At 30.2% G+C, this 18,127-nt stretch overlaps 4 protein-coding genes across 4 annotated transcripts; all 4 read left to right on the plus strand.

The window, feature by feature from the left end:
* The first annotated feature begins 8,822 nt into the window (after nt 1–8,822).
* Nucleotides 8,823–9,479, plus strand: LOC123902992 (putative defensin-like protein 234). The gene is made up of 2 exons (XM_045952841.1): nt 8,823–8,973; nt 9,189–9,479. Exons 1-2 carry the CDS (start codon nt 8,901–8,903, stop codon nt 9,398–9,400), a joined length of 285 nt encoding a protein of 94 aa, XP_045808797.1. The 5' UTR covers nt 8,823–8,900; the 3' UTR covers nt 9,401–9,479.
* A 1,640-nt stretch (nt 9,480–11,119) lies between these two features.
* LOC123902988 (putative defensin-like protein 234) lies at nt 11,120–11,776 on the plus strand. Its single transcript, XM_045952836.1, has 2 exons — nt 11,120–11,270; nt 11,486–11,776. The coding sequence occupies exons 1-2, from the start codon at nt 11,198–11,200 to the stop codon at nt 11,695–11,697; spliced, it is 285 nt and encodes a 94-aa protein (XP_045808792.1). The 5' UTR covers nt 11,120–11,197; the 3' UTR covers nt 11,698–11,776.
* Nucleotides 11,777–13,417: 1,641 nt separating this feature from the next.
* On the plus strand, nt 13,418–14,074 carry LOC123902982 (putative defensin-like protein 234). Its single transcript, XM_045952829.1, has 2 exons — nt 13,418–13,568; nt 13,784–14,074. The coding sequence occupies exons 1-2, from the start codon at nt 13,496–13,498 to the stop codon at nt 13,993–13,995; spliced, it is 285 nt and encodes a 94-aa protein (XP_045808785.1). The 5' UTR covers nt 13,418–13,495; the 3' UTR covers nt 13,996–14,074.
* Nucleotides 14,075–15,715: 1,641 nt separating this feature from the next.
* Nucleotides 15,716–16,372, plus strand: LOC123902994 (putative defensin-like protein 234). Its single transcript, XM_045952843.1, has 2 exons — nt 15,716–15,866; nt 16,082–16,372. Exons 1-2 carry the CDS (start codon nt 15,794–15,796, stop codon nt 16,291–16,293), a joined length of 285 nt encoding a protein of 94 aa, XP_045808799.1. The 5' UTR covers nt 15,716–15,793; the 3' UTR covers nt 16,294–16,372.
* Nucleotides 16,373–18,127: the final 1,755 nt, after the last annotated feature.

Consider the following 18,127-nt stretch of genomic DNA (forward strand, 5'->3'; position numbering starts at 1 on the left):
GTCTCTAAATCCCTCGATTAGTCTTATCTCTCTTGCCACGAGTGCTAACATATGCAACGTCTTCCTGATCAACGCATCTGCCACTACATTTGCTTCACCAGGGTGGTAGTTCAACTCAAAATCATAACCCTTTAGAAATTTCAACCACCTCATCTGCTTCATATTCAACTCCTTCTAATCAAATGAGTACTCCAAAATTTTGTGGTCGCTGAAGACTTCAAACTTGAGCCATACAGATAACGTCTCCGAACTTTCAACACAACCGTAGCGGCTGCCAACTCTAATTCGTCAGTCGGGTAGTTCCTCTTGTTGATTTTCAACTTCCTCGAGGATGCACAACTACTTATCCCTTCTGCATCATAACTCCACCCAAGATCATCTTTGATGTATCACAATACACTTCAACGATTCATTCGCGTCAATTAAAATCAACATTGGCGTTGATGTCAAACTTTGCTTCCACTCTTGGAAACTTTCCTCACAAGTCCTGTTCCAAATGAAGGCTCGTCATATTCGAGAAAAATGAGTCAGCGGTAAAGCTATCCTCGAAAAACCTCCGACGAATCTCCGATAGTAACCAATCAATCCCAACAAGTTTCTTTTCTCTCCTACTGATGACTTAGGGCTTCCCACTACAACACTGCACTCACTTTAGACGGGTCTACTGTTATTCCACCACGCTTCTGTTGCCTTCTCTGATATGAGGATATCCCGATCTCAAGTCATTTTCACATGCTCCAACTAATTGGTCCATCAAATCATCAATTCACGAAAGGGAATATTTTTTTTTTCGATGACAACCTTGTTCAACTGATGATAGTCAACACAAAGTCTCTTACTCCCATCATGCTCCTTCACTAACAGTGTTGGCGCTCCCCACAACGATATGCTTGGTCAAACGAACTTCTTCTCCAACGACTCTTCTAATTGCTTCTTCAATTATCTCAACCCTGTCGTAGACATTATGTAGGACGCCACTGAAAGTGGTCTAATGCCAGGTACTAGGCCATTGGTGAACTCTACTTCTCTTCCTGACGGTACGTCGCTAATATCATATGAGAAATCATGCACCATTGATATGTCGACGATTCATGCTTCTCTCTCCACTTCCATTGTTACAGACGTTATAAGCATTTTAGCGTCTAATTCTACCACTCATCTAGCAGTTACCATCCTCAAACTCCCGTTCTCTCCAGATTTGGGAAACAACACTGTCTTGTCCAAAACAATTGGTTGTCTCCCCCACTTATTTTAAGCTCATCTGTAGCACTCTGTTGAGACGTCGGACTGCTTGTACTAACCGCCAACTCTTTCCTTCGCTCGCAAGGGTAAGAAACATCGACAGTGTTTACACACATGTCACCTGCAAAACAAAAGATCGTCATCTTGGTCTGACTAGACCGACCTGCTCTGATACCACTTTGTAACACCCTTAATTTACCCCTTTATTTTTATTTTCAAAAAAAGTTAATTTCATTTATTTAATAAGGATGTCACACTTACTCCAATTAACTAATTCCTCAAATGATTAAAAATCATGCAGCGGAAAATACAAAAATAATATAAGTTTCAAAGTCCGAATTGAAAATACTGAATCAAGTGACATAGTTCAATTGTTATAAAAATTTAACAACATAATTAAATAAAAGTTTCTCCCAACAACATCCTAACAGAGCGACTCCAAATAAATAGCAAAGCAACAGCGATCCGAACACATCATCTATGATTCATCTCCTACCTGAAAATCTACGGTTGCACACCGTAGGGCCAAGCCAGAAGGGGGAATGTAAAGGTGAGCGACAATACATCAAGAAAGTAACTGAATTAAAACAACGTAATAATTAGCAACATCATAAACAACAACAAGACCACCTAAGCGGATGGCCGCGCACATTCATCAGTCAACCACAATCATCAATTAACAATTAAATAAATAGAAATAAACAACATCATTTAAATGATCAATATAATTAAAATGCATGCAATGCTCCTAGACTCGCTACATGCATGTGGTACCAATAACAACGTCATTTTCAGTTTTACATCATGGAGGATCAACATCATTATAAACAACATCATTTTCAACTTCATTAAGCAACGTCATTTTCAACCTCATTTATACAACTTCAATAAGCAACGTCATTGAACACATGAATGAATGCATGTCATGTTATAATAAGCAACGTCAATAGAAAACATCATTTAACAACTTCGATAGACAACTTCATCATCATTATAACAACATCAATAAACAACGTTTATAAGCAACTACAACAACAACAATTACAACATCATGATTTCGGCACAACTTCAACATTATTAATATAGATAATTCAACATCGTTATAACCACGTAGCTCAACATCATTATTCAACCAAACAACAATTCAAACAACACAATTACTATAAACGAGCAACGACTTAAAACAACACCGATACACAACAATTATTAGCAACTTCGTTTACAACACCAACTAAAACTCCATAACTCAATTAATCATTCACTCCTCTCCAAAACAACAACCTATTACTCCTTTTCAACAGTACTCATAATTCAAATCATCTTGATTTAGTTTACCGACGAAACGTACGAATTTTAAGTCAATTTAATTAATAAAAATTAAGAAATAAATTCAAATCTTAATAGCATATAAAACCAGGGAGAGTGAAATACACCAGAGGGTTCCAAAATATTCAAAATACCCTACATAAAATTTTGGGAAATTTTCACGAAATTATAATATTTTTAATCACCTTTTTACTCCAAATAATTAATTAAAAATAGCTACGAGTGTCCAAAAATTACCAAAGAGGTACCAAAATTTCAAGAAAATTATTTACTATTTTTCTATAAAAATAACTTTTAAAAAAATATCTTCTTGCACTCGCACGCGCCAAACTCGCGACTGGGCGTGACGCGCGGCACTGTTCATTGTTTTCTCCACCCGTTTTCTGCAAACGGGTCACGTGACTTGGTTACCCGACCCGGACGTATCTCCCTCAATATTCAACGAAACTCGACGTTCTTTATACCGTTTTGATCGTCATTAAATTTTAGAAAGTTTCGCCGTATTACTTTTTAAACTCGGCGATCGAATCATATATAAAAAGGAGACTAAAGTTCTCTTTGAAATTCAACAACAACACCATTAAAATCATGCAAAAGCTCTCGGTTTTGATTAGTTTTCAACCCTTATGAATCCCAAAATTTTAAAAGATTTATAGACACGTTTAAAACACATTAGAATACTCGAAAACGTTTTAAAATTGAGAATCATTCAATTCCGAAAATTCAACTCTTAACAACTCAAGAACAATCCCAAAATTGTAACAACTCTCTTAAACTGATTTGGACACTTAAATTATTATGAAAACTGAGTTTTGTTTATTAATAGGCCAAAACCACAATTCATCCGATTTTAGTGTTTTTCTTTTACAAAATAATCAACACCACCCTTGAACCCCAAAGTACCTCTTATTCACGAAATGGAACACACAAATCATAATACAAGGAAATCAGAATCGGATTTAGATTCCTCTCAAATCAAAACAACAACGACGACAATAACAACAATAACATCAACATCAACATCAACATCATAGAAAAGGGAAGCATAAGAGCAACAACTTAAGCACACACATAATAAGTACATCAAATATTCCTATTGAATTCAGAATTTCAAGAGTATAAAGCTCCCTTACCTCAAGCGCTTTCATTCCAAGCAATTTTACTCTAAATTCGTGGTCAGTATTAGAACCAGGATTCCGATCACTCTAGACATTGTTTTAACGATCCGACCGTTGAAAATGAAGAATCGTGTGTCGTGAACATGCTGACCAAAAATGAATGCGATCCGACGGTGAACGAAGGAGAAAATGAAATTCTACGGTGACAGCTTTATTAAAAACGAAAATATACCATTATTGGGGTTTTCATGAAACCAATAGAAAATAGAATAGAGACACTCGTCAAAGAGAACTTACACCCATTGAACTGAAGGAGAATGAAGCTTATAATAAAGCATGATGATCACTTGAGATGACAAAGGAGACTAGTTTTGAAAGAGACATCAAATAGCTAGTATGTGATACTATTAGCTAATGGAAGTATCACAAGTTGGGAATGGAAAGGGATCAAAGAAGGTTACAATTTGTCTTTTGAATTAGAATTCCATTCATAGCATATAAATGATAATAACTCCGAATTATTTCTCTTAATTTTGATTAATACTATCAAATCAAATGAGAGAGCTAGATTTCCATTTCCATTTAATTGTCAACAATGCAATGAAATTATTGGTCATTGAAGGCCACTAAAGCAGAGAAACTAGGCGTGAGCCTTTTGAGTGGAATCAAAATCATGAAACTATATATGCTACTATTCTAACATACTCCCTCCTCTATGCTCCCAACACCTCTTTATTTTATTTTCTAATTAGCAACGCCATTATTTTTATCTATCAATTATTTAATTATTCGTCACAAAATAATTAAATAAACATCGTCAATCAACACCACATAAACATCGTCAAACACCACAACAACTAAATAATTAAATAAAATGAATTCTAATTTTTGGGGCGTTACAGTAGATGTGGTGCAAAAAGATGATTTCAAATTTTGTCGCCAAAGTATGACATTGAGTGGAAATTGTCAAAATTCTCCTACATGCTTTACAGTATTCAATGCTAAATATGGAGCAAGCGCCACCACTCACAATTGTAATTGTCAAGATGCTGGTAAAAGCCACACTTGTTCATGTTGTATTAATTGTGATTATACAGATGGTAAAACTCCTTGTTAGAATCTCAAATAGTGCACTATGTTATCAACTTAGTGTGGCGAGAAGTTGAACTTATAATCTCATGGAAGTTGAATTCAAGTTGTACATTGGTCAATAGTACCATTATTATTAATAAGAATTTTCTTTGTCAATGTTTTATAAAAACTTTATTAATATTGTTAAAAATTAATGTAATTTAATAAATAATGTCTTGACGTCCCAATAATTGTGTTGTTATGTTTTGAGTTTTGGTACGATCTTATTATCTTTTTTTATTTTCATTTCAATAAATATATAAATAGTTTAATTGTGAGAAATGTTGGCGGGTGAGATTATTAAACACTCAACTCTTATCTTTTCAACCCTTTTATCAAATGAAAAAGAAAAAGCAACAAAACCTAAAGAAACTAAAGACTAATGCCTTTATATATTGATTGAAAAGGCATTTGTAAAAATATAAGAAATATCAACAAGATAACAAGTGCAAATCTAAGTTTGTAGGAAATTGATATATTTTTGAACCCCAGACTATCCACTCAATTTAAAGGTGAAATTATAGTCACTACTCACTAGGCTAATTGACTAAAAAAAATGTAAATTATAATCTTAAGGTGTGAAGTTCGAATCCTGTCAGGAACAATTGTAAAATCGGCATCAATGCACTTAAATTAATAATAATAAAAAAAATATAAATTATAAATCCTATTGATATCTTAATAATATTTTACTGTAAGTATAAACATTAGTAAGTGGTGTAACAGGCACATGAACCGGTGCATTCGAAAAGTATGAACCTGTTCAGAGACAAATTATTAATAATATAAAATCTTGAACAACTTACGCATCGATGCAAGCAGGCCATGCATAGTTCAAGATCCCCGTGAACTAATTCATGCACCGGTGCAAGAATGTCTCGGGTTTTTAGAAACCAAGCTATGAACCAGTTCAAATGAGCCACGAATCGGTGCATGAAATCCGGAAGACATGCACTAGTTCATACCATGTATGCATTGGTTAAATAATGCTGATATTTGAAAAATAAGCTAAGTTCAATGCATTTTTGAAAACCTATTTAGAAAATTGTGATTCTAAAATTGTCTTAATCAAATCAATCTATTTTAATCTTATTTTTGACATCATTCAAAACAAACAAGAGTGTATGTGCACGAACAATTAGGTGCATAACTATACTTTTAGAAGTAAATTTTTAATCTATGGTCCTGCACACTAGAACATACATCAGAGTATCCAATCGTTCTATTACACATTGTTATCATAAACACCTTAGAGACATTGTTCTAGAATCCATTTTGGTTCAACAATAATGTTTTTAATTATGTGGTAATTATTAAATAATTTATTAAAAATTAAAATTTATAAAATTTTAAATTAAATTTTTCAAATTTTACCGCGTTAGTACTCTTCCATTCCAATTATTTATTTGGTTTGAAATTATTTTTTTTTTTCGGTAAATAAGGGAGCAACAAAGAGACTACCAGTACCACCCTATATATAAAATAAAGTCGAAGAAATATATTTTTAAGGACTACAATCAAGGCCTAAAATATTTAAAATTTAATTTCTTACTATATACTGTTATCAAAAGAATATAATAATAAAAAATTTACTAAATATTTTTAAACGTGGACCGAACTAATTGACTAATATACACTGAACATTTATATTTGGCAAATAATATAGAGTTACTATATGAGTGGTTAGCGATGTCTATATATTTTTGTGTGTATGTGTGAGAGAGCGTAATTCCTCATTCTGCACATTGTCTCAGCATCTTTAGGGTTTCATTTGAGAATATCATCATGATGAAAGTAGGAAGCATTCTCTTAGCCGTTGGAATTTTATTTGCTCTCTTCAACCTCAACTATGGCTCAAGTAAACATATCACTTTCCATTATTAATTTTAATATTAGAATTTTTTATGTTCTTATTATTCATAGATAACTTTCTTAAAGTGTGTAAGTTATTCTCAAAGAGTTTAATTCTTGTGTAAAAATTTGTTTGCACCTTTAGCAAATTACATGCAATCATATTAACATTCTTAATGATCTAACTTTTATGATTTTGTTTTGATGTATACAATGTTGTAGATGTGGTGCAAAAAGATGATTTCAAATTTTGTCGCCAAAGTATGACATTGAGTGGAAATTGTCAAAATTCTCCTACATGCTTTACAGTATTCAATGCTAAATATGGAGCAAGCGCCACCACTCACAATTGTAATTGTCAAGATGCTGGTAAAAGCCACACTTGTTCATGTTGTATTAATTGTGATTATACAGATGGTAAAACTCCTTGTTAGAATCTCAAATAGTGCACTATGTTATCAACTTAGTGTGGCGAGAGGTTGAACTTATAATCTCATGGAAGTTGAATTCAAGTTGTACATTGGTCAATAGTACCATTATTATTAATAAGAATTTTCTTTGTCAATGTTTTATAAAAACTTTATTAATATTGTTAAAAATTAATGTAATTTAATAAATAATGTCTTGACGTCCCAATAATTGTGTTGTTATGTTTTGAGTTTTGGTACGATCTTATTATCTTTTTTTATTTTCATTTCAATAAATATATAAATAGTTTAATTGTGAGAAATGTTGGCGGGTGAGATTATTAAACTCTCAACTCTTATCTTTTCAACCCTTTTATCAAATGAAAAAGAAAAAGAAACAAAACCTAAAGAAACTAAAGACTAATTGCTTTATATATTGATTGAAAAGGCATTTGTAAAAATATAAGAAATATCAACAAGATAACAAGTGCAAATCTAAGTTTGTAGGAAATTGATATATTTTTGAACCCCAGACTATCCACTCAATTTAAAGGTGAAATTATAGTCACTACTCACTAGGCTAATTGACTAAAAACAATGTAAATTATAATCTTAAGGTGTGAAGTTCGAATCCTGTCAGGAACAATTGTAAAATCGGCATCAATGCACTTAAATTAATAATAATAAAAAAAATATAAATTATAAATCCTATTGATATCTTAATAATATTTTACTGTAAGTATAAACATTAGTAAGTGGTGTAACAGGCACATGAACCGGTGCATTCGAAAAGTATGAACCTGTTCAGAGACAAATTATTAATAATATAAAATCTTGAACAACTTATGCATCGATGCAAGCAGGCCATGCATAGTTCAAGATCCCCGTGAACTAATTCATGCACCGGTGCAAGAATGTCTCGGGTTTTTAGAAACCAAGCTATGAACCAGTTCAAATGAGCCACGAATCGGTGCATGAAATCCGGAAGACATGCACTAGTTCATACCATGTATGCATTGGTTAAATAATGCTGATATTTGAAAAATAAGCTAAGTTCAATGCATTTTTGAAAACCTATTTAGAAAATTGTGATTCTAAAATTGTCTTAATCAAATCAATCTATTTTAATCTTATTTTTGACATCATTCAAAACAAACAAGAGTGTATGTGCACGAACAATTAGGTGCATAACTATACTTTTAGAAGTAAATTTTTAATCTATGGTCCTGCACACTAGAACATACATCAGAGTATCCAATCGTTCTATTACACATTGTTATCATAAACACCTTAGAGACATTGTTCTAGAATCCATTTTGGTTCAACAATAATGTTTTTAATTATGTGGTAATTATTAAATAATTTATTAAAAATTAAAATTTATAAAATTTTAAATTAAATTTTTCAAATTTTACCGCGTTAGTACTCTTCCATTCCAATTATTTATTTGGTTTGAAATTTTTTTTTTTTTCGGTAAATAAGGGAGCAACAAAGAGACTACCAGTACCACCCTATATATAAAATAAAGTCGAAGAAATATATTTTTAAGGACTACAATCAAGGCCTAAAATATTTAAAATTTAATTTCTTACTATATACTGTTATCAAAAGAATATAATAATAAAAAATTTACTAAATATTTTTAAACGTGGACCGAACTAATTGACTAATATACACTGAACATTTATATTTGGCAAATAATATAGAGTTACTATATGAGTGGTTAGCGATGTCTATATATTTTTGTGTGTATGTGTGAGAGAGCGTAATTCCTCATTCTGCACATTGTCTCAGCATCTTTAGGGTTTCATTTGAGAATATCATCATGATGAAAGTAGGAAGCATTCTCTTAGCCGTTGGAATTTTATTTGCTCTCTTCAACCTCAACTACGGCTCAGGTAAACATATCACTTTCCATTATTAATTTTAATATTAGAATTTTTTATGTTCTTATTATTCATAGATAACTTTCTTAAAGTGTGTAAGTTATTCTCAAAGAGTTTAATTCTTGTGTAAAAATTTGTTTGCACCTTTAGCAAATTACATGCAATCATATTAACATTCTTAATGATCTAACTTTTATGATTTTGTTTTGATGTATACAATGTTGTAGATGTGGTGCAAAAAGATGATTTCAAATTTTGTCGCCAAAGTATGACATTGAGTGGAAATTGTCAAAATTCTCCTACATGCTTTACAGTATTCAATGCTAAATATGGAGCAAGCGCCACCACTCACAATTGTAATTGTCAAGATGCTGGTAAAAGCCACACTTGTTCATGTTGTATTAATTGTGATTATACAGATGGTAAAACTCCTTGTTAGAATCTCAAATAGTGCACTATGTTATCAACTTAGTGTGGCGAGAGGTTGAACTTATAATCTCATGGAAGTTGAATTCAAGTTGTACATTGGTCAATAGTACCATTATTATTAATAAGAATTTTCTTTGTCAATGTTTTATAAAAACTTTATTAATATTGTTAAAAATTAATGTAATTTAATAAATAATGTCTTGACGTCCCAATAATTGTGTTGTTATGTTTTGAGTTTTGGTACGATCTTATTATCTTTTTTAATTTTCATTTCAATAAATATATAAATAGTTTAATTGTGAGAAATTTTGGCGGGTGAGATTATTAAACTCTCAACTCTTATCTTTTCAACCCTTTTATCAAATGAAAAAGAAAAAGAAACAAAACCTAAAGAAACTAAAGACTAATGCCTTTATATATTGATTGAAAAGGCATTTGTAAAAATATAAGAAATATCAACAAGATAACAAGTGCAAATCTAAGTTTGTAGGAAATTGATATATTTTTGAACCCCAGACTATCCACTCAATTTAAAGGTGAAATTATAGTCACTACTCACTAGGCTAATTGACTAAAAACAATGTAAATTATAATCTTAAGGTGTGAAGTTCGAATCCTGTCAGGAACAATTGTAAAATCGGCATCAATGCACTTAAATTAATAATAATAAAAAAAATATAAATTATAAATCCTATTGATATCTTAATAATATTTTACTGTAAGTATAAACATTAGTAAGTGGTGTAACAGGCACATGAACCGGTGCATTCGAAAAGTATGAACCTGTTCAGAGACAAATTATTAATAATATAAAATCTTGAACAACTTATGCATCGATGTAAGCAGGCCATGCATAGTTCAAGATCCCCGTGAACTAATTCATGCACCGGTGCAAGAATGTCTCGGGTTTTTAGAAACCAAGCTATGAACCAGTTCAAATGAGCCACGAATCGGTGCATGAAATCCGGAAGACATGCACTAGTTCATACCATGTATGCATTGGTTAAATAATGCTGATATTTGAAAAATAAGCTAAGTTCAATGCATTTTTGAAAACCTATTTAGAAAATTGTGATTCTAAAATTGTCTTAATCAAATCAATCTATTTTAATCTTATTTTTGACATCATTCAAAACAAACAAGAGTGTATGTGCACGAACAATTAGGTGCATAACTATACTTTTAGAAGTAAATTTTTAATCTATGGTCCTGCACACTAGAACATACATCAGAGTATCCAATCGTTCTATTACACATTGTTATCATAAACACCTTAGAGACATTGTTCTAGAATCCATTTTGGTTCAACAATAATGTTTTTAATTATGTGGTAATTATTAAATAATTTATTAAAAATTAAAATTTATAAAATTTTAAATTAAATTTTTCAAATTTTACCGCGTTAGTACTCTTCCATTCCAATTATTTATTTGGTTTGAAATTTTTTTTTTTTCGGTAAATAAGGGAGCAACAAAGAGACTACCAGTACCACCCTATATATAAAATAAAGTCGAAGAAATATATTTTTAAGGACTACAATCAAGGCCTAAAAAATTTAAAATTTAATTTCTTACTATATACTGTTATCAAAAGAATATAATAATAAAAAATTTACTAAATATTTTTAAACGTGGACCGAACTAATTGACTAATATACACTGAACATTTATATTTGGCAAATAATATAGAGTTACTATATGAGTGGTTAGCGATGTCTATATATTTTTGTGTGTATGTGTGAGAGAGCGTAATTCCTCATTCTGCACATTGTCTCAGCATCTTTAGGGTTTCATTTGAGAATATCATCATGATGAAAGTAGGAAGCATTCTCTTAGCCGTTGGAATTTTATTTGCTCTCTTCAACCTCAACTACGGCTCAGGTAAACATATCACTTTCCATTATTAATTTTAATATTAGAATTTTTTATGTTCTTATTATTCATAGATAACTTTCTTAAAGTGTGTAAGTTATTCTCAAAGAGTTTAATTCTTGTGTAAAAATTTGTTTGCACCTTTAGCAAATTACATGCAATCATATTAACATTCTTAATGATCTAACTTTTATGATTTTGTTTTGATGTATACAATGTTGTAGATGTGGTGCAAAAAGATGATTTCAAATTTTGTCGCCAAAGTATGACATTGAGTGGAAATTGTCAAAATTCTCCTACATGCTTTACAGTATTCAATGCTAAATATGGAGCAAGCGCCACCACTCACAATTGTAATTGTCAAGATGCTGGTAAAAGCCACACTTGTTCATGTTGTATTAATTGTGATTATACAGATGGTAAAACTCCTTGTTAGAATCTCAAATAGTGCACTATGTTATCAACTTAGTGTGGCGAGAGGTTGAACTTATAATCTCATGGAAGTTGAATTCAAGTTGTACATTGGTCAATAGTACCATTATTATTAATAAGAATTTTCTTTGTCAATGTTTTATAAAAACTTTATTAATATTGTTAAAAATTAATGTAATTTAATAAATAATGTCTTGACGTCCCAATAATTGTGTTGTTATGTTTTGAGTTTTGGTACGATCTTATTATCTTTTTTTATTTTCATTACAATAAATATATAAATAGTTTAATTGTGAGAAATGTTGGCGGGTGAGATTATTAAACTCTCAACTCTTATCTTTTCAACCCTTTTATCAAATGAAAAAGAAAAAGCAACAAAACCTAAAGAAACTAAAGACTAATGCCTTTATATATTGATTGAAAAGGCATTTGTAAAAATATAAGAAATATCAACAAGATAACAAGTGCAAATCTAAGTTTGTAGGAAATTGATATATTTTTGAACCCCAGACTATCCACTCAATTTAAAGGTGAAATTATAGTCACTACTCACTAGGCTAATTGACTAAAAAAAATGTAAATTATAATCTTAAGGTGTGAAGTTCGAATCCTGTCAGGAACAATTGTAAAATCGGCATCAATGCACTTAAACTAATAATAATAAAAAAAATATAAATTATAAATCCTATTGATATCTTAATAATATTTTACTGTAAGTATAAACATTAGTAAGTGGTGTAACAGGCACATGAACCGGTGCATTCGAAAAGTATGAACCTGTTCAGAGACAAATTATTAATAATATAAAATCTTGAACAACTTATGCATCGATGCAAGCAGGCCATGCATAGTTCAAGATCCCCGTGAACTAATTCATGCACCGGTGCAAGAATGTCTCGGGTTTTTAGAAACCAAGCTATGAACCAGTTCAAATGAGCCACGAATCGGTGCATGAAATCCGGAAGACATGCACTAGTTCATACCATGTATGCATTGGTTAAATAATGCTGATATTTGAAAAATAAGCTAAGTTCAATGCATTTTTGAAAACCTATTTAGAAAATTGTGATTCTAAAATTGTCTTAATCAAATCAATCTATTTTAATCTTATTTTTGACATCATTCAAAACAAACAAGAGTGTATGTGCACGAACAATTAGGTGCATAACTATACTTTTAGAAGTAAATTTTTAATCTATGGTCCTGCACACTAGAACATACATCAGAGTATCCAATAGTTCTATCACACATTGTTATCATAAACACCTTAGAGACATTGTTCTAGAATCCATTTTGGTTCAACAATAATGTTTTTAATTATGTGGTAATTATTAAATAATTTATTAAAAATTAAAATTTATAAAATTTTAAATTAAATTTTTCAAATTTTACCGCGTTAGTACTCTTCCATTCCAATTATTTATTTGGTTTGAAATTTTTTTTTTTTTCGGTAAATAAGGGAGCAACAAAGAGACTACCAGTACCACCCTATATATAAAATAAAGTCGAAGAAATATATTTTTAAGGACTACAATCAAGGCCTAAAATATTTAAAATTTAATTTCTTACTATATACTGTTATCAAAAGAATATAATAATAAAAAATTTACTAAATATTTTTAAACGTGGACCGAACTAATTGACTAATATACACTGAACATTTATATTTGGCAAATAATATAGAGTTACTATATGAGTGGTTAGCGATGTCTATATATTTTTGTGTGTATGTGTGAGAGAGCGTAATTCCTCATTCTGCACATTGTCTCAGCATCTTTAGGGTTTCATTTGAGAATATCATCATGATGAAAGTAGGAAGCATTCTCTTAGCCGTTGGAATTTTATTTGCTCTCTTCAACCTCAACTACGGCTCAGGTAAACATATCACTTTCCATTATTAATTTTAATATTAGAATTTTTTATGTTCTTATTATTCATAGATAACTTTCTTAAAGTGTGTAAGTTATTCTCAAAGAGTTTAATTCTTGTGTAAAAATTTGTTTGCACCTTTAGCAAATTACATGCAATCATATTAACATTCTTAATGATCTAACTTTTATGATTTTGTTTTGATGTATACAATGTTGTAGATGTGGTGCAAAAAGATGATTTCAAATTTTGTCGCCAAAGTATGACATTGAGTGGAAATTGTCAAAATTCTCCTACATGCTTTACAGTATTCAATGCTAAATATGGAGCAAGCGCCACCACTCACAATTGTAATTGTCAAGATGCTGGTAAAAGCCACACTTGTTCATGTTGTATTAATTGTGATTATACAGATGGTAAAACTCCTTGTTAGAATCTCAAATAGTGCACTATGTTATCAACTTAGTGTGGCGAGAGGTTGAACTTATAATCTCATGGAAGTTGAATTCAAGTTGTACATTGGTCAATAGTACCATTATTATTAATAAGAATTTTCTTTGTCAATGTTTTATAAAAACTTTATTAATATTGTTAAAAATTAATGTAATTTAATAAATAATGTCTTGACGTCCCAATAATTGTGTTGTTATGTTTTGAGTTTTGGTACGATCTTATTATCTTTTTTTATTTTCATTACAATAAATATATAAATAGTTTAATTGTGAGAAATGTTGGCGGGTGAGATTATTAAACTCTCAACTCTTATCTTTTCAACCCTTTTATCAAATGAAAAAGAAAAAGCAACAAAACCTAAAGAAACTAAAGACTAATGCCTTTATATATTGATTGAAAAGGCATTTGTAAAAATATAAGAAATATCAACAAGATAACAAGTGCAAATCTAAGTTTGTAGGAAATTGATATATTTTTGAACCCCAGACTATCCACTCAATTTAAAGGTGAAATTATAGTCACTACTCACTAGGCTAATTGACTAAAAAAAATGTAAATTATAATCTTAAGGTGTGAAGTTCGAATCCTGTCAGGAACAATTGTAAAATCGGCATCAATGCACTTAAACTAATAATAATAAAAAAAATATAAATTATAAATCCTATTGATATCTTAATAATATTTTACTGTAAGTATAAACATTAGTAAGTGGTGTAACAGGCACATGAACCGGTGCATTCGAAAAGTATGAACCTGTTCAGAGACAAATTATTAATAATATAAAATCTTGAACAACTTATGCATCGATGCAAGCAGGCCATGCATAGTTCAAGATCCCCGTGAACTAATTCATGCACCGGTGCAAGAATGTCTCGGGTTTTTAGAAACCAAGCTATGAACCAGTTCAAATGAGCCACGAATCGGTGCATGAAATCCGGAAGACATGCACTAGTTCATACCATGTATGCATTGGTTAAATAATGCTGATATTTGAAAAATAAGCTAAGTTCAATGCATTTTTGAAAACCTATTTAGAAAATTGTGATTCTAAAATTGTCTTAATCAAATCAATCTATTTTAATCTTATTTTTGACATCATTCAAAACAAACAAGAGTGTATGTGCACGAACAATTAGGTGCATAACTATACTTTTAGAAGTAAATTTTTAATCTATGGTCCTGCACACTAGAACATACATCAGAGTATCCAATAGTTCTATCACACATTGTTATCATAAACACCTTAGAGACATTGTTCTAGAATCCATTTTGGTTCAACAATAATGTTTTTAATTATGTGGTAATTATTAAATAATTTATTAAAAATTAAAATTTATAAAATTTTAAATTAAATTTTTCAAATTTTACCGCGTTAGTACTCTTCCATTCCAATTATTTATTTGGTTTGAAATTTTTTTTTTTTTCGGTAAATAAGGGAGCAACAAAGAGACTACCAGTACCACCCTATATATAAAATAAAGTCGAAGAAATATATTTTTAAGGACTACAATCAAGGCCTAAAATATTTAAAATTTAATTTCTTACTATATACTGTTATCAAAAGAATATAATAATAAAAAATTTACTAAATATTTTTAAACGTGGACCGAACTAATTGACTAATATACACTGAACATTTATATTTGGCAAATAATATAGAGTTACTATATGAGTGGTTAGCGATGTCTATATATTTTTGTGTGTATGTGTGAGAGAGCGTAATTCCTCATTCTGCACATTGTCTCAGCATCTTTAGGGTTTCATTTGAGAATATCATCATGATGAAAGTAGGAAGCATTCTCTTAGCCGTTGGAATTTTATTTGCTCTCTTCAACCTCAACTACGGCTCAGGTAAACATATCACTTTCCATTATTAATTTTAATATTAGAATTTTTTATGTTCTTATTATTCATAGATAACTTTCTTAAAGTGTGTAAGTTATTCTCAAAGAGTTTAATTCTTGTGTAAAAATTTGTTTGCACCTTTAGCAAATTACATGCAATCATATTAACATTCTTAATGATCTAACTTTTATGATTTTGTTTTGATGTATACAATGTTGTAGATGTGGTGCAAAAAGATGATTTCAAATTTTGTCGCCAAAGTATGACATTGAGTGGAAATTGTCAAAATTCTCCTACATGCTTTACAGTATTCAATGCTAAATATGGAGCAAGCGCCACCACTCACAATTGTAATTGTCAAGATGCTGGTAAAAGCCACACTTGTTCATGTTGTATTAATTGTGATTATACAGATGGTAAAACTCCTTGTTAGAATCTCAAATAGTGCACTATGTTATCAACTTAGTGTGGCGAGAGGTTGAACTTATAATCTCATGGAAGTTGAATTCAAGTTGTACATTGGTCAATAGTACCATTATTATTAATAAGAATTTTCTTTGTCAATGTTTTATAAAAACTTTATTAATATTGTTAAAAATTAATGTAATTTAATAAATAATGTCTTGACGTCCCAATAATTGTGTTGTTATGTTTTGAGTTTTGGTACGATCTTATTATCTTTTTTTATTTTCATTTCAATAAATATATAAATAGTTTAATTGTGAGAAATGTTGGCGGGTGAGATTATTAAACTCTCAACTCTTATCTTTTCAACCCTTTTATCAAATGAAAAAGAAAAAGCAACAAAACCTAAAGAAACTAAAGACTAATGCCTTTATATATTGATTGAAAAGGCATTTGTAAAAATATAAGAAATATCAACAAGATAACAAGTGCAAATCTAAGTTTGTAGGAAATTGATATATTTTTGAACCCCAGACTATCCACTCAATTTAAAGGTGAAATTATAGTCACTACTCACTAGGCTAATTGACTAAAAAAAATGTAAATTATAATCTTAAGGTGTGAAGTTCGAATCCTGTCAGGAACAATTGTAAAATCGGCATCAATGCACTTAAATTAATAATAATAAAAAAAATATAAATTATAAATCCTATTGATATCTTAATAATATTTTACTGTAAGTATAAACATTAGTAAGTGGTGTAACAGGCACATGAACCGGTGCATTCGAAAAGTATGAACCTGTTCAGAGACAAATTATTAATAATATAAAATCTTGAACAACTTATGCATCGATGCAAGCAGGCCATGCATAGTTCAAGATCCCCGTGAACTAATTCATGCACCGGTGCAAGAATGTCTCGGGTTTTTAGAAACCAAGCTATGAACCAGTTCAAATGAGCCACGAATCGGTGCATGAAATCCGGAAGACATGCACTAGTTCATACCATGTATGCATTGGTTAAATAATGCTGATATTTGAAAAATAAGCTAAGTTCAATGCATTTTTGAAAACCTATTTAGAAAATTGTGATTCTAAAATTGTCTTAATCAAATCAATCTATTTTAATCTTATTTTTGACATCATTCAAAACAAACAAGAGTGTATGTGCACGAACAATTAGGTGCATAACTATACTTTTAGAAGTAAATTTTTAATCTATGGTCCTGCACACTAGAACATACATCAGAGTATCCAATCGTTCTATTACACATTGTTATCATAAACACCTTAGAGACATTGTTCTAGAATCCATTTTGGTTCAACAATAATGTTTTTAATTATGTGGTAATTATTAAATAATTTATTAAAAATTAAAATTTATAAAATTTTAAATTAAATTTTTCAAATTTTACCGCGTTAGTACTCTTCCATTCCAATTATTTATTTGGTTTGAAATTTTTTTTTTTTTTCGGTAAATAAGGGAGCAACAAAGAGACTACCAGTACCACCCTATATATAAAATAAAGTCGAAGAAATATATTTTTAAGGACTACAATCAAGGCCTAAAATATTTAAAATTTAATTTCTTACTATATACTGTTATCAAAAGAATATAATAATAAAAAATTTACTAAATATTTTTAAACGTGGACCGAACTAATTGACTAATATACACTGAACATTTATATTTGGCAAATAATATAGAGTTACTATATGAGTGGTTAGCGATGTCTATATATTTTTGTGTGTATGTGTGAGAGAGCGTAATTCCTCATTCTGCACATTGTCTCAGCATCTTTAGGGTTTCATTTGAGAATATCATCATGATGAAAGTAGGAAGCATTCTCTTAGCCGTTGG

The sequence above is a fragment of the Trifolium pratense genome, linkage group LG1, assembly GCF_020283565.1.
Source record: "Trifolium pratense cultivar HEN17-A07 linkage group LG1, ARS_RC_1.1, whole genome shotgun sequence".
Lineage (NCBI taxonomy): Eukaryota > Viridiplantae > Streptophyta > Magnoliopsida > Fabales > Fabaceae > Trifolium > Trifolium pratense.

Coding starts and splice junctions, on each gene's coding strand:
- LOC123902992 (XM_045952841.1), top strand. CDS start 8,901: ATGATGAAAGTAGGAAGCATTCTCTTAGCCGTTGGAATTTTATTTGCT. Junction 8,974..9,188: donor CAACCTCAACTACGGCTCAG/GTAAACATATCA, acceptor ACAATGTTGTAG/ATGTGGTGCAAAAAGATGAT.
- LOC123902988 (XM_045952836.1), top strand. CDS start 11,198: ATGATGAAAGTAGGAAGCATTCTCTTAGCCGTTGGAATTTTATTTGCT. Junction 11,271..11,485: donor CAACCTCAACTACGGCTCAG/GTAAACATATCA, acceptor ACAATGTTGTAG/ATGTGGTGCAAAAAGATGAT.
- LOC123902982 (XM_045952829.1), top strand. CDS start 13,496: ATGATGAAAGTAGGAAGCATTCTCTTAGCCGTTGGAATTTTATTTGCT. Junction 13,569..13,783: donor CAACCTCAACTACGGCTCAG/GTAAACATATCA, acceptor ACAATGTTGTAG/ATGTGGTGCAAAAAGATGAT.
- LOC123902994 (XM_045952843.1), top strand. CDS start 15,794: ATGATGAAAGTAGGAAGCATTCTCTTAGCCGTTGGAATTTTATTTGCT. Junction 15,867..16,081: donor CAACCTCAACTACGGCTCAG/GTAAACATATCA, acceptor ACAATGTTGTAG/ATGTGGTGCAAAAAGATGAT.